This window comes from Plecotus auritus (assembly GCF_963455305.1).
Source record: "Plecotus auritus genome assembly, chromosome: 6".
Classification (NCBI taxonomy): Eukaryota; Metazoa; Chordata; class Mammalia; order Chiroptera; family Vespertilionidae; genus Plecotus; species Plecotus auritus.
In genome coordinates this window covers 23,340,856-23,364,921 of record NC_137773.1, presented here as the reverse complement: position 1 = coordinate 23,364,921, position 24,066 = coordinate 23,340,856, and the positions used below count along the sequence as shown (strand labels likewise).

Below are 24,066 nucleotides of genomic sequence, written 5' to 3'. Positions count from 1 at the left end.
TTTCACATACTTTCTGCCATACAGTAAGCATTCAAAAATGCTAGCTTGCTTTTTTTGTTGTTGTTATTCTTGTCATGGCGCAGACCACTGTCCGAATTTTTCTCAGAATATCCACTCAACTTGATACTGTTTGTTTATGTAGAATCCCAAGCAAACAAAGTGAATCGGCTAATGGGATCCGCGTGGGGTCTACTCACCAAATCAATTATGCCAATGTTGTTCCAGCCTTGCATTATAGGAAGAAAAGAGATAAACATGGGGATGACCCAGCAGCCTCCCAGCATTAACGCGATGCGCAGAGGGGTCATCTTGTTCCTATAGACCAAAGGCTGGCAGCAGATGGCATAATACCTGGAGAGAGAATGGGGAGGGGGTGCCAAAGGAGAGGAAGAATGAGAGGGAGAAGGAGGGAGAATAATTGATGGGAGAGAAAGAGGGAGAAGGAATGGGGAGAAGAAGGGAGATACGAAAAGGAAATATTGGGAAAGAGAAAAATTGGAGGGGGAAGTTGAAAATAAAAATAAGGAAGAAAGAAAAGAAAAAATAATGGGGGAGAAGGGGGAGAGTGGGTAGCAAAAGAAGGGAAGAAGGAAGGGGAGAGACAAGAGAAAATAACAGAGGAAAGAAAACAGCAATTATACAATAAAATATATTATATTGGCCAATGAGTTTTTGCTAATTTAATAACAACTTTCGATCACATCTGAGAATCATTTCCTAGAGCCAGCTCCATATCCCTCTTCCACTGCTAATGCCTGAGGAGCTGGACACACAGCTGAGGGTCTGCCCTGTCTCAGGCATAGCTCCAACAGTACTCTCATGCCTGGGCATTTGAGGAACTTCAGTCCAGCCCTCTGGGCCTCAGTGTCCTGGCATCTGTGGTCCTCTTTGATAACAATTTGAAGTGATTCATGCATGGCCCGACATCTGAGCTCTAAGAACTGTCGCAGATCTGTCACCATTCTCTTGATCACCTGCCTATACTAAAGTGATGCTAAGTCAATGTTCCTTACATTGTGGTCCAGGGATTCCACCCTGTTCCCCTTCATGAGATTCACCTGAGGAGGCCTATTTAAAATGCAGATACCAAGGATCTCCTGAGGAAGGACCTGGAGTTGGCATATTGACAAGAGGAAGTCATGACTGCTGTTTGCTAAGTATGTCCAGCCCCTCTTTCTGGGCACATGCGCTTCCTGGCCTCCTTGTGGTTGGGTAGGGCCAAGTGACTGGTCTGGTCAATGAGTTGTGAACAGAGTTGACATGTGTTACTTCTGGGCTGGACTATTCCATTGTTTCTCTAAGAATGCAAAATTTCAAATATTTCCTGTTTCATCATTTTCTGCCTCACCCCCTTTATCGGGTCTTCTCTTCCTTACAGGGCTCACTGCTCATCTTTCTCTGAGTCTGTGTTCTGCCTATGATACTGACTATCTTCTTACCTCCACAAAGAGATGCAGCCTGCCCCACTCAATGATCAAGTCTCTAACTCCAAGACTGCTCCTTGCATGCCATTCCAACCTTAGAGATCACCACTTCCATGTTCAGGCAGTTCATGGAATTTGACAACAGGCAAAATACCACAGTAGATCTATCAGCTATTTGTCTTGGCAAGAATCTAAAGAATAAGTGTAAAAAAGATAGCCGGAAGGCTAAGTCTATTCTTTAAGATTTTATACCATTATATGATAGCCACCCCCTAATCCCCCTCATTTCATGTAGTTCACTTAATTTTCCCCACCTCTTCTTTTCTTAATTCAAAGCATAACTAATATAACAATGGCAATATTTTTGAAGAGGTGGTGGTGGGATAAGTTGGAGAGGGTGGAATGAGAAGGAGAGGCCAATGTTAAAGCATGAATAGTGGGTGGTTTTGGAGATGGGGGGCGGGGATTATACTTTTCCTTCTAAGGTATCAGGGAGCAGCTGGCCACACTGTGCTTCCTGTGGCCAGAGAGACAGTGGGTGTCTTGACTTGCAACAGAGTGCAAGGAACAAGAGCCCAAAGAATGGAAGAGGGGATTAGTCAGGAACTCATTTTTTTCTTTTTTTAAAAAAATGTTTTTTTATTGATTTCAGAGAGGAAGGGAGAGGGAGAGAGAGACAGAAACATCGATGATGAGAGAGAATCATTGATTGGCTGCCTTCTGCATGTCCCACACTGGGATCAAGCCCACAACCTGGACATGTGCCCTGACCCTGATTCAAACCATGATCTCCTGATTCATAGGTTGACGCTCAACCACTGAGCCATGCCAGCTGGTCAGAAACTCATTTTTTTTTTCCTGTGTGTGAAACTGACATGATAGTCAACTCTAACTACATATAACTTGGTAATAGAAGAATGATGATTATTTGGAATTCCCTCCATGCTTTTGACTTATAAGAAAAGCAAGTTATTATCAGAGTGGCAATTTTATTTCCTGAATGGCTATACCAATAATCATTAGAGGCTTATTATTAACATAGAGATGGTGAATTAGGTGTGTATGAAAATATTTTTTTTCCAGATTTTGCTCCCTCTCTCATTTCCTGCTCGAGGACCTAGATTAGACATTTTGTTGTATCAATTTAGTATCCTTCTTCTTTTTTTCCTTGGCAATAGCATCCCATGTCTTTGGGGAATTATCCCGTCTATTGATGTGGTGTTGGGAAAGCCAATTATCGGATTCTGACATTTCCAGCCAAGGAGTCACCCAATCAGTGTCTCCTGGGATTCTAGACATCATGCAGAGTGATGCAAAGATGGGACAGTCAGGGATGCTACCCTATTCCCGCAGCAAGCTCCTGGCAGGGCTGAGAGATCCTTTCCTTGGGTCTTTGGGAAGCCATGCTCTTGCCCCTTTTGTTCTTCATTCTGTAACTCTTCCTTTAATTTAATAAGCCACCTTATTTGTTTCTAATAAATTCTCTCTTTTTTTAAGTTGCTATTATGGGTTGAACTGTGTCCCCTTCCTCCAAAAAAGATGTTGAAGCCCTAAACCTCAGTAGCTTGGAATGTGACCTTATTTGGAAATAGGGTATATATAGAGCTAACCAAATTAAAAATGAGGTCATTGGAGTGGCCTTCATCTAAAATGACTGATCATCCTCATAAAAGGGAATTTTGGACACAAAGACAGACATGCACAAAGAGAAGATGTGCACGTGAGGACAGAGGATTGGAATGATGCATCTACAGGCCAAGGAATAGCAAAGATTGTGAGAAAATAACCTGATGCTAGGAAGGGTTCAAGAGTATCACCAAGGTCTTGGCACCCTGAGGCAGCTGCCCTAAATAAGCCTCCTAATATCTTTCCTCGTATCTCTTTAATCTTTGCTTTATAACAAAGAATCTAGAAAAACAAACATCTTTTTGAAGGCTGTATTCAAGAATCTAAATTAAGTAGATGAAAATAAATATTACTGAATAAAATGATTAATAAAAATTGAATTCTAGTGCTGACTAATGACGCTTCCTTACAAATTCTAATTTTTGTCTATAAATCAAGGACCAGCTAGCTAAAAATCTGATCATTTGATTTTTATCTATTATCATTGCTTTTTAGTTCCTATATTTGGATTATATTTTCCCTGCTAGTAAGAAAAATATTTTTTCCTACCATAAATTGCCCTCAAAACACATGCATAACACCAAAAGACAGAAGTAGCTAGTTAAAACTTGTATGCATATATATGCATAACTCATAGACACAGACAATAGGATGGTGAAGGCCTGGGGCGGGGTGAGGACAGACTAGGAGGGGTTAATGGGGGGGGAAGAAAAAAGGGGAGGACATATGTAATACTTTCAACAATAAAGATTTTTTTTAAATTTTGCAAGTTCTTTGTAGGTCAGGCAAAGCAACCTGGCTGAGTTAATAATAAAAGGTACTATCCATTTATTTAATAAGGACTCTACCTGTATTGTCTCATTAAGTCCTCACAACTACTTTTGAGGTAGGAACTATAAATGTACCCATTTCACAGGTGAGCAAAAAGAAACACAGAAGTGTTAGGATTTGTCTAAGGTCCCACAGGTGGTAAAAACCAGATCTAGCCCAGGCAGCCTAACTCAAGGATGGATATTACCCTCATTACTATTACTTTGCTCTGCTACCTCCCCTAAGTCCCCAAGGGATTATTCTATATCTTTACAAGCCACTTTAGGAACAATATACCCACATACAAAACATAAAAAAAATATGAAAACATACACACACTAAATCTGAGGAATACTGAAATCCCCAGTCCTGTCCACAATGAAGTGTATGCAAGCCTGTGTGAATGCACCAAGGACTGGGAATTCACCATTCTACCACAGTACATTGGGAACTTAAGGCGATCCTGAAATTAAGAATGTTTCCTCTAAGACTGACTTTCTGTAACTTCCAGCTTTACCCTCTGGCTAAGGTTAAAACTTCTATCTCTATTCTTTTTCTGTATACTGGTCCTATGGACATCTGAAGAGGGCTTTTCTATTTTTCTGAAGCCTCATTTCTATAGGTAGAAACAGTCCCAGTTATATTCAACCAGGGTTGATTTTGCTTGCCAAGGGATACTGGGCCATATCTCGAGACATTTACAGTTGTCGCAACTGGGAAGGGTGATGGTCCTGGCATCCAGTGGGCAGAGGCCAAGGAGGAGGTGATTTTCACCAACGGCAGGGGCTCCATGTCCTCTGCATGTGCTGTGGTGTGCCATTATCTCTTAAGAGGGGGTGCCACGAGAGTTCGCAATACTCTGGTGTATCCTATACAAATGGGAGAAGACTAGTACATCCCCTTCCACCCTGCCCACCACAACTTAATACAGACAGGGGGACACCCAGGAGTCCAAGACACCTGTACTCCTTCTAAGAGCAGAGTGTGAGGTGAGAACGTCTTCCCTTCACTAATTTATAATGTCCAGAGATGTTTGTCTCATTCACCCCTGTATCCCCAGTGCTTAGTGCAAAGCTAGAGACAGAGTACATGTTCACAAAATGGGTTGAATAACAATAAGCCCATAATCACCACCAATTAAAATAATTACACTAAATGTGGGACCATGTTTTGGGGATGTGAAAGGTCATATCTAATAGAGAAATGGGGAGGCTTTCTCTAGTAGGTGTCTTTTAAGTTGGACTTTAGAGACTAGGTAAGGGTGGTGGAGGAGAAAGTGCAATACAGGTGCATGGCCAAAGAGACAGAAATATTATATATTTCAAATATACTATATATATAAAGTATTTATAGACACACGTTTCATATCAATATATATTTCACCAATAGGAAATATATATCTAAATAAGTATATATCCCTATATTCACATAGCTGGACAGTAGAGTGTTTATAAGAAAGTAAAAGTAAATATGCCTTAAAAGGCTGGCTGAGGGGCAGGTCTCAGAGCACTGAGTCTAGACCAGGGGTGGGCAAACTTTTTGATTTGAGGGCCACAATGGGTTCTTAAACTGGACCGGAGGGCCGGAACAAAAGCATGGATGGAGTGTTTGTGTGAACTAATATAAATTCAAAGTAAAGGAGCGGAGGGGAGAGCAAGAGAACCGGATAGAACAGCCGGATCCGGCCCGTGGGCCGTAGTTTGCCCAAGGCTGGTCTAGACTATCACCAGCATCAGAATCACCTGGAAACAGAGGTTGGTAGGTCTGGAGTAGGGCCCAAGAATTTGCATTTCTGACATGTTCCCAGATGCTGCTGCTACTGCTGATGACTTGGGACCACAGTTTGAGAACCACTTGCTTAGAGGTGTTTGATGCTATGATAGGAGGAGTCACCAAAAGTTTTTGAACTGGAAAATTTCCATCAACACATCTGCATGCTTTACTAATCGAGCTGAATTACAACACATTCAAGAGAAAGGGTTGTTGGTTCAAACCTAGGTGGACAGTGTTGGTAGATGAATGCAGCTCTGTCTCATCTTAGGAATAGATTTATCTGCAAGGTCTGTTCTCTAGCTTTTCATTGGACATTTCCCAATCTCCTTTAACTAGAAAACTTTTAAAAAGTGGTTAAATGAATGTTCAAATGGCAAGTGAGGTTCCAGATGGCCAGGATTAACTAAGATGTACAAAGTCATTTCTTATGCAAAACATTGCGAAGTACTTCTTATAAAACCCCATTCAAACCCCTTTTGGTAGACCAGACACCAGCTTTCCCAACTGCAGCCAGGTGTAAATGTGTGATCAAATTGCCTTTAAATGTCTCTGGGGACACAATTTACTTTGACAACTCTGAGAAGACAGTTGTTTATTTTAAGCTTGAGCTAAACTCTTCCCCACTCTTGCAATTAAGGAAAATTCTTCCTCCTCACTTCCTGCCCTCCTACCACAGGGAAGGCAAAGGAGCAAGCAGAACAAGTTGGAATTCTAGACTCAGAATTAGAGGAGATTTTAGCTTTATGTCTTCACATCTGGGGACCTTAACCATCTATTAGCTCTGTAGTGTTAGAATCAGTTACTTCACTTCTCCAAGACCCAGTTTGCTCATCATAGTGTGGGTCATTATGCCTACTTCATTGCTTAGCTGTGAGAACTAATAAAATAATATTTTCGAAACTTAGGAGGTTCCTGGCACATAAAGCTTAATAAATAGCCGTTATTATCTACTCCCACCCCCCTCTCATCTTTTATATACTGGGTGGGCAAAAGTAGGTTTACAGTTGTTCATATAAAAATAGTACAATAATAAATAAATCATAATATAAGAATAAACTCTGTGTTTTGCATACTTACAGCTATAAGCCTACTTTTGCCCTCTCTGTATATTTGTTTTATACCTATTGTGAAGAGGTTCAAATACATTTTGGAACTAGCGGCTTTTTAACTATTTAACAAGTAAAACAGAAGTCTCTTGGTTCAATCTCTCCCCCAGTAGTTGGTTCTAAGAAACAGAAAGGTGAATGAGTTGACCCTATAGAAGAAGCACTGAGACCATACTGGCTACCTGTTGTGGAGTTGATTACATGCAGCATCCTCTCAAGGACTTAATCCAGGCCTGGCCCTCCTACCTGAGATAGAAGAAGAGATCATCCTGGATCATCACGGAGACCAAATCTAATCTCTAATCAAGGTCAGCTCATGAAAGAAACATCAACCACAGGGGAGAAGAGATGACATAGCAGCTGGCAGCTAAGACCTGAGTGCTGGAAGGGACCCAGGAAAACAGAAATGTTTCACAAGATTCATTTGTTCACAGTTCCTAACTCAAAGCACAGCGAATTGGTCTTTAAAATTTAGGACCAAGGGGATGATGAGCTCCACTGAATCGGTAAACTTATGAGTTACAAGAGTCATTTTGCCTTAAGCAGGAAAATCAGTAGGTTCCAGTCCAAGCTCTTTAGTGGATTGCCCTTCCAACTTTGGGACAGATCACTTGCTGTGTTTTCTTTGTGTAAAATGGGGATTACTGCATCTGAGTTTTTGTAAGAGGCTGTACTTGTGACGGATTAAAGATGGCCACACATTCTTTGACACTCCTCCCATCCAGAGGTGGGGAGTCTGCCACCTTCCCTCGGATCTGGGGCTGCCCTGGGAATGCTTTGACCAACAGAGCACATGGAAGAGCTGTGGGCTACTCCCAGGCCTATTTTTCAAGAGGAGTCTTGGTTTCTCAAAGCCATGAGCTATCATGTAAAAATATCTAACATGTATGAACATGAGATCAAGTACAGAGACCTGGGGCCACAGAGACAGGGATAGGGGCTTGGCTGAGCCAAGACTTCCAGATGAACCTACCAAGGTGCCATGCATATCATGAACTGCCTTGGACCCTCCAGGCCACTCCAGTCTCCAGCTAAATACTATCAAGTGACTTCAGGTAAGCCAAAATTCCTGATACACAGAATTGTGAAATCTAATAATAATGCATTGTTGTTTAGATCACTGTTTTGGGGTAGATTCTATGTGGCAAGAAGGGTAAATAGGTGATATATAGTCTGGAGTAATGGTGCGATTCAATGGGTACCAGTCCTCCCTCCAGGAGGTGATTCAGCCAAGCACTGTAGCAGAGCTCTGGGACAGAGGCTGGTCTTCTGCTCTTTGGTTTTCTACATTTTAGTTCTGGTTGCCCGTTAAGGAGGTGGAGAAAAGCGAAAAGTAGCAGTAACTTCAAGAAAAAAAAACAAAAAACTAAAGGCCTTTCCTTCTGGTTCCTAAGAAGTTTGGCAAGCTATCAGTCATTTGGAAGATCAATGAAGAAGATCCCCGCAGGTATATTCACTAGGAGACAGGGACAGGAAGGGGGGCTGAGAACGCAGCTAAGAAAGGAGGTAGAACTTCAGGTTTTGGGAAATAAAAATGCTAGGGGTGGGGAACAGGGAGAGACTCTTTTCTGTCAGAGATCTGGGGGCCATCACATGGAACCTTTGCAGGGATCATAATCCCAGATGCAATCTGCAGAGTTTGTGTTTACTATGTTCATCTTTATTAAATATTCCTCTGTACCATCATGATAAGAAAATTCACAAGAAGGGAGTACCAGCTGGCTAGAAAGGTGTCCTCCCGAGTTATTATAGAATAAAGGAAAAAGGATAATCTGACAAAAATGTCATCTGAAAACATCTTGGCAGGGTGAACTGGACACACACAAAGGTCAGCAAGATAAACTTGGTCACATACATGAATTGACCAGCCTGCCAGCAGACACTGGATGGCTGTCCCATTGACCCTTCCAGACTCAGCTCAACAGTCATATCCCCTGGAAAGTTCTTTCTGGCCCCCAAAGCACAAGGAGAGACCATTTTCTGCCAGAGATATGAATTGGTTCCCCATCTGTGCCTTGGTTGTTTATAGTACCTTGTATATATATATATGTGTGTGTGTGTGTGTGTGTGTGTGTGTGTGTGTGTGTGTGGCATTTCTCTAACTGTACTGTGCTTATTCATTTTCTTTTCTATTGCTAGAACTACTTCTATTCCTATTAACACACCACCCATGATTGAGGGTACACTATGTGTCAGGAAATATATTCTATATTCTATCTAATTCCTAGAACAACTCTGCAAAGGAGTTGTCACCATCCACATTTTCAATATGAGAATACTGAGGCCTAGAGAATTTAATTCACTTGTCCAACATCATACAGCCAGGATATGGTAGAACAGAGACTTAAACCTCCATGTGCCAAAGCCTATGTCCTCATCATGTTAGCAAATGGGCAACACTACACAAGAGCATTGCTACCCAGAACAGGAATATGCAGTGCCCTATAAGCTCTGTGAGCTGAGGACACAGAAAAGACATGTTTAAAGATGAACTTGACAGATAAGATAATAACCAAGAAGCTACTGCAGTGATCCAGAAATAGCATGGGAGAAAAATAAAGAGAAGGAAGATAGATCTGAATGATATTTATGAAAATACAGCTATGATTTGTCATCTAGCTGGTCATAGAGATAAGTAAAAGTTGACCTCAAGGAATTGCATTTAAATGACTCATATATGCATCTTTGATATAAAAAGTAGAAGAGGACATTAGTTTACGGTGGAAATTTCCACTTTGAGCACCTTGGGTTTGAGAAAGCAGAAAGGTGCTTAAGGCAAGATGTTGAACAGGCTATTCAACAGAGCCCGGAGGACCCCAGAGTCCTGCATGGGACAAAATTGCAGTAGAGAGCAGAGCGGAAGTGCAGGTGAAGCCAGAGGACAGGTGAGCTCTCTGAAGGAAAGAAGGGAGCTATTCAGGGCTAGAAGGCTGAGGGTCTAATCTTGAAGAACACTCAGCTATGTAGCAGGAAGTAAAACACAACTCCCAGTGTCTGGGAAAGCACCCATAATAGCCATGAGAAATTTGCATTTGAAAAGTAAAACAATAATGGTATAAAATTTGTGGCTAACACTTACTGAATGTTTACTAGGTGCCATGCACTAGCTTATATTCCTTGCGTGCACTCAGTAATTTATTATTCATAAACTCCAAAAGGAACATACTATTATTAACACAGTTTTACTGGTGAAAAGATAAAACACAAAGAATTTAAGTAACTTCCCCAAAATCACAATTCATAAGTGGTCAACCTGGGAGTCTAGCACTAGCACCCCAAAGTCATTTCAAACAACCACATTCACATGTCAAAGCATTTCACGCTCAGTTAAACATGCATGGGACAGCTACTATGGGCCTGTAAGGAGAACACAAGAATGGATGAGATAAAGGCTGACTCTCAAAGAGCTGACAGTCTAAGGTGAGACAGACAAATAAGTCAAGTATTAAAACAAGTAATAACTGCTGTGTTTACATTTAACATTCTATGGGAGCTCAGAGGAAGAAACAACAACTCTCCTTTGGGAATGAAGCCTGGCTCGTTGGGGGAGAAGGTGACACCTCTCATCTGAGTATTGGAGAAGGGTGTACATTCACCTGGAAAAAGAAAGAAACTCAAGACACAGGTAGCAACATGGAGTTATCAGGAAATCCATCGTACCCAGGAGATGATAGCAGATCACCTCACTGGGAGGTAAGATAGGAAAGACAGACTGAGGACAACTTGGGAACAGCACTGAGAGACGAGCTAAGGATTTAGCCTATAGTTGATGATGTGTCACTAAAACCCCCCTCTGAGGCTTTGCACATGCTGTTTTCTGAAACTGTCGCTCCTCATAACTCACCTATTGACATCTACATTGTCCACAGCTTCAGTATCACTTCTCCCGAGAGCCTTCCCTGCATTGGAGGCCACGTGCTCCAACAGCTCCTTTGACTTCCCCTCATTCTATTTCATTGACCACCCTCCCCTCCAATTTTACTGTAATTACCTATCAACTATCTGCATTCTCCACCAGACTAAAATCTCTGCAATTCACAGCTTTCTTCTGATTGCTCAACACTGCATTTCCAGGGCTCTGCTCAGCTCCTGGCAATTAGTAGGCACTCAATAAATATTGGATTAAATGAAAATAAAAATAAGATTCATATCCTCTGGCATGAACTTCAACTTGACAAATATTACTGTGGTGTACAAAGCATGAACCAACCCTCACGGAGTAGATGAGAGGGAGAAATGTATAATATGCTTTCCTTGCAGAGATGCATTTCAGCCCTGTTGTGGAAACAAATGTAATTGTGTGACACAAGTTCATAATGATGGACACTTTTCATTTATACAAAATTGAGTCGTGCTCCAGGGAAATCATAAGAAATGCAGAGACACTTAATTCCGGCACAGTATAAAATACGCAGCCTTTGAGTCAGAATTGTATGTTTTACAAGTAAACCTATTTTCAAAGAAAATCTGTGGCGGAAAAACCATTGGAGGATTTTTGCAGTTAAAACACATCAAGTTCCCAGGCTGCCAAGGGGAAGGATGACAATTCAGTTAGACATATTAAAGAGAAAATCTTGCAATGCTGTAGGGAATGCTATCTTCAATGAAGTGAAATAGATTTTTTAAAGAGAATTGCATCAAATGCCAAATATAGGACAAGTACACCAGAGAAAGGGGACCAGAATGGTTAAGCCTGAAGAGTCTGGCATATGAAGCCAGAGGAAGAAGCTAGCGATGTTTAAACCAATATAAACAAGACTTGGGGGTGACACATGTGTGTCTTGTTGTGGAGGCTTCATAAAGATACTTGTAGGTCCTTCGGCCAACCTAAGAGAAGTTGATGTCTGTTGTTCTTGTCTGTCCAACAACCCCACTGCCATTCTCCAGTGCCATATGTTGTGGTAAAGCCCACAGTTACAGCGCCTCATCTCTACCCAGCAACCAGATGTGTTATCCCCACGCCACAATGATTGGTTAAGGGAAGAGTGTGTGACTCAAGCAAAGCCAACCAAAGTTCTTCCATGAGAAACAGCATTTCAGTTTCTCTTCCTGTGGACTCAGAGTTAAGGATGGTTTAAGATTCACATTGCCTGAGGCTATTTTTTCTGAATTCAGAGTGAAAATGAATCCAACATGAAAACAGGATGGAAACAAAGAAGGAATATATAAAGACAAAAACAGACATAGAGACAGAGAGGAACCACAAACAGAGAGAAAGAGAAGGAAAGGCAGAGATAAAGAGGAGAGGGAGACTGAGACAGAGAGAGATGCTAGACTGCATGTCATTGTTCAAATCCTCCAGAGAGCCATGTCTGAAGGGAGACTTTTGAGATAATTGAGCCAATCAATTTATTTTATGTCCCATGGTACTGAAAAAAGACCCTACTAATCATCCAGTAAGCAAGTTGGTAAGAACTCTACAATCAAGCATTTCATTTGGGTACATACAGGGAAAGCCCTCTTCAAAGGCTGATTTAAAATATAAGTGCATTTGCATTAGCTAAAAATATATTCACATAACCAATCTGCTTAATGGTATAAAATAATTGGAATTTAGAGGGAGCGATACTTACAGTAGTTACCTCTTAGGGGTATAGCCGTGGAGGTAGGGAAGAAATTGGGGACATTTTTGTGTGTTACTTGTGAAATGAAGACATGTTTATAATGTTCAGGTATTATGTGTGTGTGTTTTTTTAAACTATGGTGATTAGAAAAGAGATTGTTGAAACAGATCAAACACAAGGTTGTGTAGATGGCTGTGAATGTCTGAGGGAGGAAGAATCTGCTGACGGGATGGTGAAGGCTCCCTCAGGGTGAGAATCTAGGGCATTCTGTGAGAAAGCAGAGAGAATACACTGGCTGAAGGTTTCCATGTCCAAGTGGTGCTCTGGCTTCAAAGGGAACTCCTAACACTGAACTCAGAACATTCTCAGCCAGTTGAGGAATGTGCTGGCCCAGGAGTTCTTTCAGCAAAAAGGTTCCGGTGGATACTCTTGCATTCGAGAAGTGTTAACTTCTAGCAAAGGGAAAATGGAAGCTTAAAACATATATTTCCAAAATTAGTAAAAGTGAAGTTTTCCAATACCAATCCAACTGACCATCCAGTCTAGCCAGCTCCACGCCCCCGTAATCCCTATATAACCATCATTGATGGTTTTTGTGTACTCCCCCCACTCACTCATGCATACCCAGATATAAACATCTATATATTTATTTTAGAAAAGTGGTACTACCCTAAACACAAAGTCTGAAACTTGCTTTTTTTCCCCCTCATATAACTCACCAGGGATATCTTTCTAAGACAATACCCAAAGCTATTCCTCATGTTTTTAATGGTGTTATAGTATCCACTGTTAAAACCAGTGCTCTGTTATAGATATTTGGTTGGTTTTCATTCACCACAGAGCCTTAGATTTAAAATAATCAATGGCACTTTATGCTTTAGTGCAGTTCTGACCTCTCATGACCCATATTATAGGATGCGTGGATTTTAATTATGCTTTGTAAATTATTTTTAATGAGGCAATAAGCTTTCATTAATAGGATTCAATTCTCACCCAGCCGGTGTGGCTGTGGTTGAGCTTCAACCTATGAGCCAGGGGGTCACAGTTTGATTCCTGGTCAGGGCACATGCCAGGGTTGCAGGCTTGATCCCCAGTGTGGGGTGTGCAGGAGGCAGCCAACCAATGATTCTCTCTCATCATTGATGTTTCTATCTCCCTCTCCCTCTTCCTTCCTCTCTGAAATCAATAAAAATATAAATAAAAATAAGAAATAAAAAAGTAGGATTCAATTCTCAAAGCACCTGGAAGCACAGTGAATGGAGAATGGGAGTTGGGGAAATGTATTTCAGCATGTTTTGCTTTGATCTAGGAGTCTGCCATCTGGGTGGAATTAGGATTCACAGTGAGCGTTCTTGCTCGAGAACCACTACCCTTTCTGAGTCATCCCTGCAGATTCTCGGCAGCTCTAGAGAGCACAAGCATTATGCCAGGAGACACATGACCAGCGATGACAGCACACTTCCCTGAGACACTCCCTCTGTGCTTTGCCCCAGCCTAGCCAAGCCCAACTGTCATGGGAGGGACACAGCAAAAACAGAAGCCAGATGATAAACAAAATTACTCTTCCAGGCTAACCTGTTGCCCTGTGATGTCCAGAACGAACCTTCCAGCCCAAAGAAAACATCATTCTTGGAACAGGGAGACACCTGGCACGTGTCCCAGGCTCCCAGAGGAAAACCAAACCATCTGATTCCGTTTTACTTACGGAGTTGGGTTTCTGATGTATACTATCAGAGAAGGAAATGAAATTATTGGCAGCATTCTTCTAAAAGAGAATGTGCTGTACCCTCCAGTTGTTCAATAGTGTTTACCAAACATCTTAATCAGTATGGATGTGATTATTGCTTAACTGTCAATTTCCCCCAGCAAAAGGTAAGTTCCATGAGGGCAGGAGCCTTATCCTTATTCATATGCATGTGCTTTCTCTCACTGATGGAGACAGAGATATTTAAGAAAAAATTTTTTCATTATAATTGTGGTTTTAATCATAATTGCCCTAAGTTCTCAAAGGAGAATGTGTTTTGTGAGGTCAGAGAGGCCTTCTGCAATCAAGAGAGGACTGAGCTAAAATCTAAAAGGCATGCAGGAGAGGAGGGGGCAAAGGAATGTTCCAGGCAGAGGGAGGAGCCAAGGTCCTGAGAAGGCTGAGCACAGAGCATTGGAAAGACAGAAAAGGCCAAGATAAGAGAGATAAGGTTGATCCCTCAGCTTTGCCTTCTCCACGTTCCTATAACACTTCCAGTCTCACTGCTCATTTGAATAATGATTACAAGCAGGGCACCCTGGAGGATTTCCATATACTGTCTAGTTCCTTACATTTTATTATTTCTAATGTGAACTTTCACCCAGGATATACTGATTGTCTTAAAAAGTCGTACATGTACTGAAGTCAGATGGTTATAAAAAAGCGAATGAAGATAAATTTCAAACTATGGCACAGCATGGGTCTGGCTTTTAACCAACAATTCAGTTTTATCAGTGTCATCATGCCTAGTTATAGAGTGGAATCTCATTATACATACATTTAACTTAAGCATATTCAACTATAAGTTCTTGGCAGAGAGAGGGAGAGAGAGGCAATGTATATAACGTAGGCCATTATACCTCCCATCAAGGAGCACCTGTCCCATGGATAGGATATGAATCTGCTGCTCCCCCCGCTGGATTCAGTCCCTAAAGACTTTTCCCAGTGTGACTAATTCTCTGGGAACACTCTGATTTTAGTGTTGAAAGGCACATATTTTAGATAAACCATAACCTCCAACTTTAGTCAACTACTTTTCCTGTTCCTCAGTGAGAGAAACAGACACCCATCCCAAGACTGGAGGAAAACCTGGTCTGCTGGACTACTCCAGAGGCAGTAAGAGATTGTCCCTGGTAATTCGGATCACGTGATTTGCACACCACTTTCTTTTGAGAACGAACCCCTAAGACATGGCTACAGTGATGGCTGCACATGTTCGTGTGATCCTCTGACTTTTAAATTGCATTCTTCCTTTACTGTTAAATACCCATGAGCAGGAATCAGAAAATCAAAAGTACTGGTACAACTAATACACCTACATCTCCATGAATAAGGCAAAGATGGAGGTCATTAGGCCTTCTGAAGTCAAATGTGAAGAAAAAGAACAAGATGATGCAACAGAATGAAATGCTAGCCTTGGGTCCCCAAACCAAACAATTATTGGGGATTTTATTATCATCTTTAACTTTCTGGAAAACAGTCTCTACAGTCACAGGCATACACCTACAATTAGGATACAGACACATTTTCAGGAGAAGGTCATGTTCAAACACAGAGCACTACCCTTCTGAACCACCCCTGCAGCCTACAGGCAGATGTATTCATTCTTGCCACTCAGCTCCCTCAAGCACTTTGTTCATGCTACCTGGACACAAGTTAGAGCTCTCCGGTGACCTTGATGGCTGGTACCTGTCTCTACCTGGACTGTAAGCTCTTTGCAGGGAAGGTCTAGGCCTTTCTAATCTCTGTCCACAGGGCCTCAGAGAATGCCCTCTGCAAAGACTGAGAAGTGAATGGGTAAGTGAATAACCAGATTTACTATCTAAGATTCATTTCTAAATGAATCAGGGAAGAAAGAAAGACACATCCCAACAGTCATCAGGCCATTGTCTCCAGCTCCGCTGTGCACGCTGCTCTGTCCTTACCTGTCCAGAGAAATGCAGCACAAGTGAAAAATTGATGCCGTGGTGAGCAGGACGTCTAGAGAAGTCCGGACGAGGCAAAACATTTCCCCGTAGATCCAGATGTCCTGAACCAGCTCAATGGCACCAAAGGGCATCACCAGCACGGAGACCAGCAGATCCGCAAAGGCAAGAGAAACAATGAAATAGTTGGTTTTTATTTTCCTGTGAGCGAAAAAGTATAAGGACGAGGCGGGGGGAGGGGGCAAAGGAAGGAGGTTAGGGAGAAAGGAGCCAGAGAGAAGAGCAGAGGAAAGGAAAGCAAAGAAAGGAGGAAAGGAGGGCGGGAGGAAAAAGAAAAAAAAGTCAAACGTGTAACGTAGCTTATGAGGTTGTTTCTCTCTGCGACATGGCTGGGGAGACCCTGTGTGATCCGGCCACTTCTGAATATTCCAGATTCCTCTTGCACCCAGAACCCTCCCTTCCTCTCCCCTCTGGCCACACGGCCTGATTAGAGTCCCTGTGGAGGGAGCTCCGCCCAAGCGCCTTTGTACAGGGCGCTCTCTCCTTTCCATGGGCTTAACTACCCCTCACCAGGCTTGCAGGCCTCAGTTTGGTCATTCCCAGGGAACCTGCCAAGGTGCCCCCTCATAGACGGTGTCGAATTCCACTACTTTCTACTCTCACACTGACTAGCACGTGCCTCACATTTGTGAGACCTACAGAAGTGTGCTTTTATATCTGTTGCATCATCACTGGATTAATGCGTGTCTTGCTTAGAAAGGAAGGCAGTAGATGAGGCAGGACTACATCCTTTATCCTTTTTATGGCTGTCTGGTGGCTTTTCATCCAGGCTGCACGCTGCAATCACCCAGTGGATTTTCATAAATATTGATGCCGAGGTATCACCCCAGATCAATTAGTTCAGGGATTTGGGGTGATTACTACTCCCATCCACACCCAGGGTTGCCAGATAAAACACAGGGTACCCAGTTAAATTTGCATTTCAGATTAACAATGAATAATTGTTTAGTATAAGTATGTCCCAAATATTGTCTGGGATATACTTATACCACATAGTATCAATTCAAAAAAGGTCTTCAGGTGATCTTAATGGCAGCCAGGGTTCAGAATGATGAAGTGGAAAGAGAAGACACGGGTTTAAATCCTAGACCAGTCACTATCGGCCAGCTCTTCTCTGAACTGATTGATAAGTGGGGAGGATAGATTAGATGTGCTCTCAACATATGTACATACAGTGATCACAAACTTCTTAAAAAAACCTAACAAAGTTAAACATAGGAAAAAAGACAGGATGGAAATGCACTTAAGTGTTTACGCTGGTCATGTTCGAGTTGGGGGGCGATGTATGATCTTTCCCCCTTGCTCTATTTCCAAACATCGTCCCCATGTATTTTTCCCTTTCATAAGTACAAACTATAATGGAAATGATAAGTGCAGACCCTGACTCTCCAGGGAGAGCCGAAAACACCACCCAGGCTTCCTGCTTCGTGAGGCTTCCTCATGCTACTTACCTGAGCTGCCGGTCCCTGCACACGGCCACCATCACCAGAAGGTTCCCCAAGATGGCCATCAGGATAACCGCGGAGAGAAACGTGAGCAGCACGACCTTCTCCACTGACCGAAAACCCTCCTTGGAACTGGAAGACAGACAGACACACACACACACACACACACACACACACACACACAGAGATTAAAGGAAACCTTGACACACAGGCAAGAAAATTAATCTTTTCTTCATTCATCTTCAGGAAGGGAACTTCACTATAAGCAGCTGCAACACAGAATAATTATGCACCTATTATATGCCATTGTCTGCACCTGTCACTTTATATGATATCTTAGTTCAACGGTCGGCAAACTGCGGCTCGCGAGCCACATGCGGCTTGCGAGCCGCGGTTTGCCGCTCTGTTGACTAATGAGTTTGCTGACCACTGCGTAAGGCATTACCATTACCCAGAAGTTTTGACTTCAGGTTAAAGACATTAGTACATTATTAAAATGTTTTTTAAGTGTTTTTCCCTAAGGCAGTGGTCGGCAACCTCATTAGTCAACAGAGCCGCAGTGTGCCGACCACGGTCTTCGTTAAACCCTACAAAACAGGGAGGACGAGGCTCAGACTTGAATGAACTACCCTGAGATTGCAGTTATTCTCCACCAGAGAGCTCATGGCTTTCCTTCAGAGCACTTCCTCAGTTTATGCTGAGAAATGTATTTGGGTGGTTCCTGTTTTATGCACCTACCCACCCAGTAAGCTCCACGAAGCAGGTGCCTCATATGGTTTATCCACTGATAAATTCAACGCCCATGTGTTATTCACATTTCCTGAGTGAAGGAAAGATGGTGTTGGACAGATGAATGACAGTAACTTGAACCAGGTCTGCATGAGTACAAAGGCCCTTGTTTTCAGGACCCCAGCCTGGCCCATGCAGAAGCTGCTGTGTACAGGCAGGCTGTCTCGGGCACAGGTCTTGGCTTGAAGATTGTTCTTATGTAGCTGACCTGAAAAAACTGGTCTCAGATTCTGTGAAGTCTGGAAAGATAGCAGCTGATCATTAAATATAAGAACTCATTTCACTGCCCTGAACCACATTTCTTTTGTTGCCCACCATAACAGTTCAAATTTGTGTTCTTGTCAATTTTGGCATCTGATATGATTCTATGAACCCTGCTGTCCTAAGTATGAATCGTTTTGTTTTATTAACTTGGAAGTGAGTGTTCCCATCAATAAAAGCATAATGTCTGCAATTATTAAGAAGCTTCAGAAAAAAAAGTTGTATTTCTATTAGAGCATTAAAAATGGTTTTTAAATGGAAGTTTCAAAGGACCTTAAAATTCCCAGACCCTAACCCCACATATCAATACAAGTAACTGAGGCCTGGAGAGAGGAGCTAAGTTGTCAGAGCATTTCAGTGGCTGCTGTGAAAGGGGCTGCTTGCCTCGTGAGCCCACTCCTGGAACCACAGAGTCTCCAGAATCAAGAGATGTCTGTCCTCACTGAGCTCCTTTGACTGGAAACCAAGATAGCTGCTGGCCCCAAATGGCAGCAGCCCACCAAGTTCTGGCTCTGACCTTGTCCCAAACTGACCTTGCACGAAAGACAAGATGCTGACTAGAACAAGGCAGCACTGTCACAGTGGTTGAAGAACCAGAGCATCCCTCCACTCTGCTGACAAGTGTTTTTCTTAACTGATTGACTGACTGACTGGTGGATGAATTGACGTCTGTATGCCTAGGGTTCAGATGAAAAGAAATTCTAGGTATATTCATCTAAATCACTCTTCTATATCTAAATTCCAGCTATCAGCAGTACAAATACTGGGCAGGGAAGATTTAATTCAATGAGGAAAACGACCTTAACAGGGTGATGTGGCTACCCAAAATTAATCTTACCTTGGGCCATGTTAATTGAGGTAAAGTGTCTAACGAAGGAGGTGATAGTGGTTTTTTTCCTTGTCCTTCTCAGCGGCTCCTACTCAGAGCCCTTCTGAAACTTGTTTTCTTTATAGCAATGACTGTTACCTGAAATGACTTCTGCTACTGATGCTTGTCTGTGCCCCAGCCCCACAGATTTCACTTCACTTATCTGTTCCAGCACAATTTCCAGTGTCAGGCACAGTCTACTCTACCGTGTGTGTAGTGTATAGGTGTGTGTAGTACATAGGAAGTGCTCAATTATTTGCTTATTGAGTGAAAGAAAGGCATATTGTATTCGTAATGATGAGGTTTATCCTTCAATGTCTTTGAAAATGGATGGAAGGTACAGAGAAGATTTTCCCTAGAGAAGCCCCAGTAGGAGACACAAAAGCTATTTTTAACATCTGAAGGGCTGTCATTTGAAAGAAGAGATTTGTACATGCACGCATTCAACAATTCTTTCTCAGCACCTTCTCGGCACTAGGCATTGTTGTATGTCCTAGGGAAGCAGAAATGAGCAAAACAGAGAGCGGGCAATGGATAGGTAAGAAGAATGTATGGAGAATGTCAGCTCTATAGCAAAAATTCTAGAAGGCAAGCAGGACAGGACTGCCAGAGAGGGCAGTGCTTTTAATAGGGGTCGTCAGAGAAGGCTCAGTGCTAGGTTTGTCGCACTTTATGCCCTGAAGGTTGTGTAAGAAAATGAGATGAGTGAGCAGCAGGCTTTGAATTGAGTAGGTTCTCAGCTTTGGCTACATATTGAAATGACCCGAGGAGCCTTAGGAACGTTAATGTTAGGGCTGATTTAATCATCCTGGGTTGCAGCCTAAATATTGGACTTTTTTCAAGTTCCTAAGTGATTCTGTTGTGCAACCAATCCCTGCTGAAGGAAGGCAAGATTTAGAAATGGCTAATGAGAACTTTCTAACAACTAAGGGTGATCTGCAATAGCTTCCTGGTGCTGTGTTGAGCTCCAGCTTAGGAAGTGTTTAAGAATGACTAGATGTCCATGAGCTACCACTTCACACCCATTAGGGTGGCTATCATAAAAACAAAACAAGAGTGAAAAATAACAAATGTTGGTGAGAATGCGGAGAGACTGGAACCTTTGTGGATTGCTGGTGGTGATGTCAAATGGTGCAGCTACTGTGGAAAACAGTTCGGTGGTTTCTCAAAAGGCTAAATATAGATTGACCCTATGATTGAGCACTTCCAGTCCTAAGTATATACCCCAAAGAATTGAAAGCAGGGACATGAATAGATACATATACACCAATGTTCATGGAAGCATTATTCACAATAGCCCAAAGATGGAAACAACCCAAGTGTCCATCAAGAGATAAACAGATCGACACAATGTGGTATACATACACTATGGAATTTTACTCAGTCATAAATTTCTGATACATGCTATAACATGGATTAAACCTTGAAAATATTGTGCCAAGTGAAATAAACCCAACACAAAAAGACAAATATTGTATGATTCCACATATATGAAGAGCCTACAATAGGTAAATTAATAGAGAAAGTAGAATTGTGGTTACCAGGGGCTGGTGGAAGGGAGGAGGGAATGGGGAATTACTTAATGAATTCAGAGTTTCTGTTTGGGGCAATAAAAAAATTCTGAAAATGGATAGTGGTGGTGGTTGCACACCATTGTGAATGTACTTACTGTCATTGAAGTACATTTACATGGGCTATTTTATGTATTAATGATACATTTTATGTTATGTATAATTTATCACAATAAAAAGAATACCTGGATGGCCATATGTCAGGATATTGTATAGGACTCCTATATTGGAAGCAAGTGAGATTGGCTGATCGTAGGTCTTGCTCTTGTCTATGGACAATGGTCTGAACATGTCCATCAACAAGAGCCTCAGTATTAGAACCATCTCCCCTGCACTGCCTTTCCTCTTGTAGAAGAGAAAAAGCAGATTCAGGGTCTGTGGTGAACATTTCTGGCTCCAGAGAAGGTACATTTCAAGCCAGATGAGAATGTCAGGGTCAGAGAACCCCAAGTTCAATGCTATGGTTCATTTGTGGCATGCCAATTAGGAGCTAGAAATAGCTAAACTTTAAACTGTGAGTGACAAGCACAATTTAACCATAGAAGGAACATTTTTAATTAGACAGAACTGTCCGTTGAACCAAATGTTAAGTCCAGTAATGATGATTAAAATAAATTAGGAACCACTTCTGCTAAATCTATGTTAGACCCTTGGGTTACCTTTGACATCCTCCAAGAATACTGTCAACCACTACCAGACAGCTCCCATCTGACCAAAGAGCCATGCCTGCTCCACTAACTGGGTTCTTTGACAATTAGTCTTATGGGAAATTTTACTTTTTCTTCTTCTTCTTCTTCTTTTTTTCTTTTTCTTTTTCAGTAATCTATTGATCCATTAATAAAGAAACTCCACAAACTTGCTGGCTCTGTTTTCCATTTTCTCTGTTCTCTTTAAAATATATATATATATATATATATATATATATATATATATATATATATATATATATTTTATTGATTTTTTACAGAGAGGAAGCGAGAGGGATAGAGAGTTAGAAACATCCATGAGAGAGAAACATCGATCAGCTGCCTCCTGCACACTCCCTACTGGGTATGTGCCCGCAACCAAGGTACATGTCCTTGACCGGAATTGAACCTGGGACCCTTGAGTTCGCAGGCCAACGCTCTATCCACTGAGCCAAACCAGTTAGGGCCATTTTCTCTGTTCTTAAAAAAGAAAACCTACAACAATAATTCTGGGTAAATTTCCACATAGGTTAGCATATGTGAAAGTGAACTGTAAATGACAAAGTACATTATAAATAAATAATCACTGTTATTGACATTAAAAGCCCATACAGGGACAATAGCTAAGGATGTTTTGGGTTATGCTTTGTTATATCACCCAGAACCAATATATTTCCTTAGGAGTCAAGAATAATTTTCTTTTCCCTTTCCCCTTCCCCTTCCCCTTCCCCTTCCCCTCCCCACTCCCCTTCCCCTTTCCGTCCTCCTTCCCCTTTCCCTTCTTCTTTTTGCATTGGTCTTGTTCATAAGTTATGTAACTTCCAAATGTCACTTGCCTTTTCTGAGCTTTCTGAGCTTCTTCATGGATCAATTGAGGAAATCAGATTAAATGCTTCATTTATCAAATATGTACTGATTGCCAACTGTATGTCAAGATATGTGTTAGCCCTAGCTGGTTTGGCTCTGTAGATAGAGTGCCAGCCTGTGGACTGAAGGGTCCCAGGTTCGATTCCAGTCAAGGGCACATGCCCTGGTTGTGGGCTCGATCCCCAGTAGGGGGTGTGCAGGTGGCAGCCAATCAACGATGCTTTCTCATCATTGATGTTTCTATCGCTCTCTCTCCATTTCCCTTCCTTTCTGAAGTCAATAAAAATATATTTAAACAAACAAACAAAAAGATGCGTGCTAAGTGCTGGGATATGACAGTAAAGAACCTGGACAAAGTCCCTGCCTTATTTATGGGCATGAGACTAAAGAAACAGATAGCAAGTGCGCAACCAAAAAAATAAGAAATACAGTTTGTGATCAGTGTTATCAAAGTCACCCTCCCAAACTTTACTGTTCAGATGAATCTGTTGGGGATATTGGTAAAATGCGGATTCTGATTATTTTGGTCTGGGATGGAGTCTGGAGTTCTGCATTTCTCAAAAGGCTCATGCGCCTCAGTGATGCTCATGCTGCAGGTTCATGAGTCAGGTTGGTGTAGTGTGATTATCAGAGGCATTAACATGATGGTGTGATTGAGAACAACTGGGTTAGAGGGAAACTTTAGGTAATCGGGGAACACTGGTTAAAACACAGATGGCTGGATCCACTCACATTTCAGTACATCTGGGGTGGGGCCCCAAAGCTTGTACTTCTAACAAGGTCCTAGGTGATGCTGATGCTACTGGTCTGTGGACTTTGAGGAAATTGACCTAGAGCATCGCAAAGGAGGCCCTTTACCCTAACCCTCATCTCTCCACTGCAAATTACTTTCTTTTGCTCCTAGGTTTAGAACTTCCTGCTTAAAAGTGGGTAGATTTTGACATTGATTTATCAAGCACCTACCATATGGCAAACAAGGAACTAAGGAGTTTTTCCATCTTGGCTCATTTCATCTTCACAATTATCATGCAATTTAATGTCACAATGCCCACCCCCTTTTTTTTCAGAAGAGATGGGTGCTCAGATGCTTAGGAGACGTGAGATTCTACAACTATTTAGACCTGCACATTCTTACAGGTCCAGTGCTTTTCCCACTAAATATTAGAGATGCTCATTTGAAATTGAACAAATTTCCGTTAAAAAAAAGACAAGCTAAAGTTTTACTTTTTGTCTAGAAATTTAGTATCCAAAATGTTGATGATGACATTTTAATATGCCTTGTAAATATATGCTGGCTATAGAAAATGGTAGGGGAAAAGAATAAATCCTTATAGGATGGAAATAATGTGTCATGGAGTTTCTATTAAGTTCTGAAAGAACTCTTTTGATTGGTATTGAATACTCTGTAGAGGAGAGTGCTCAGGGTGGAGGGGGTGATACACAGCTGATGAAGTCAGGTATTTTTCAAATGTAAACACGTGGAAGGAAATTCTTGTAGCAAGTGCTTCATAGACTTTTCCAGGGCCTCAAAGGTCACACATATTGAG

General features: G+C 41.9%; 1 protein-coding gene across 3 annotated transcripts in view; it reads right to left on the bottom strand.

The window, feature by feature from the left end:
- The window catches only part of HTR4 (5-hydroxytryptamine receptor 4), a 147,815-nt gene that overhangs the window by 51,264 nt on the left and 72,485 nt on the right, over positions 1-24,066 (bottom strand). For all 3 annotated transcript variants that reach the window (XM_080674016.1, XM_080674018.1, XM_080674017.1), the window contains exons 3-5: positions 17,484-17,609; positions 15,973-16,173; positions 198-351 (exon numbers count right to left, since the gene is read on the bottom strand). In XM_080674016.1, the coding sequence (XP_080530142.1) occupies positions 198-351; positions 15,973-16,173; positions 17,484-17,609 (481 nt within the window). The remainder of the gene's footprint in view (positions 1-197; positions 352-15,972; positions 16,174-17,483; positions 17,610-24,066) is intronic.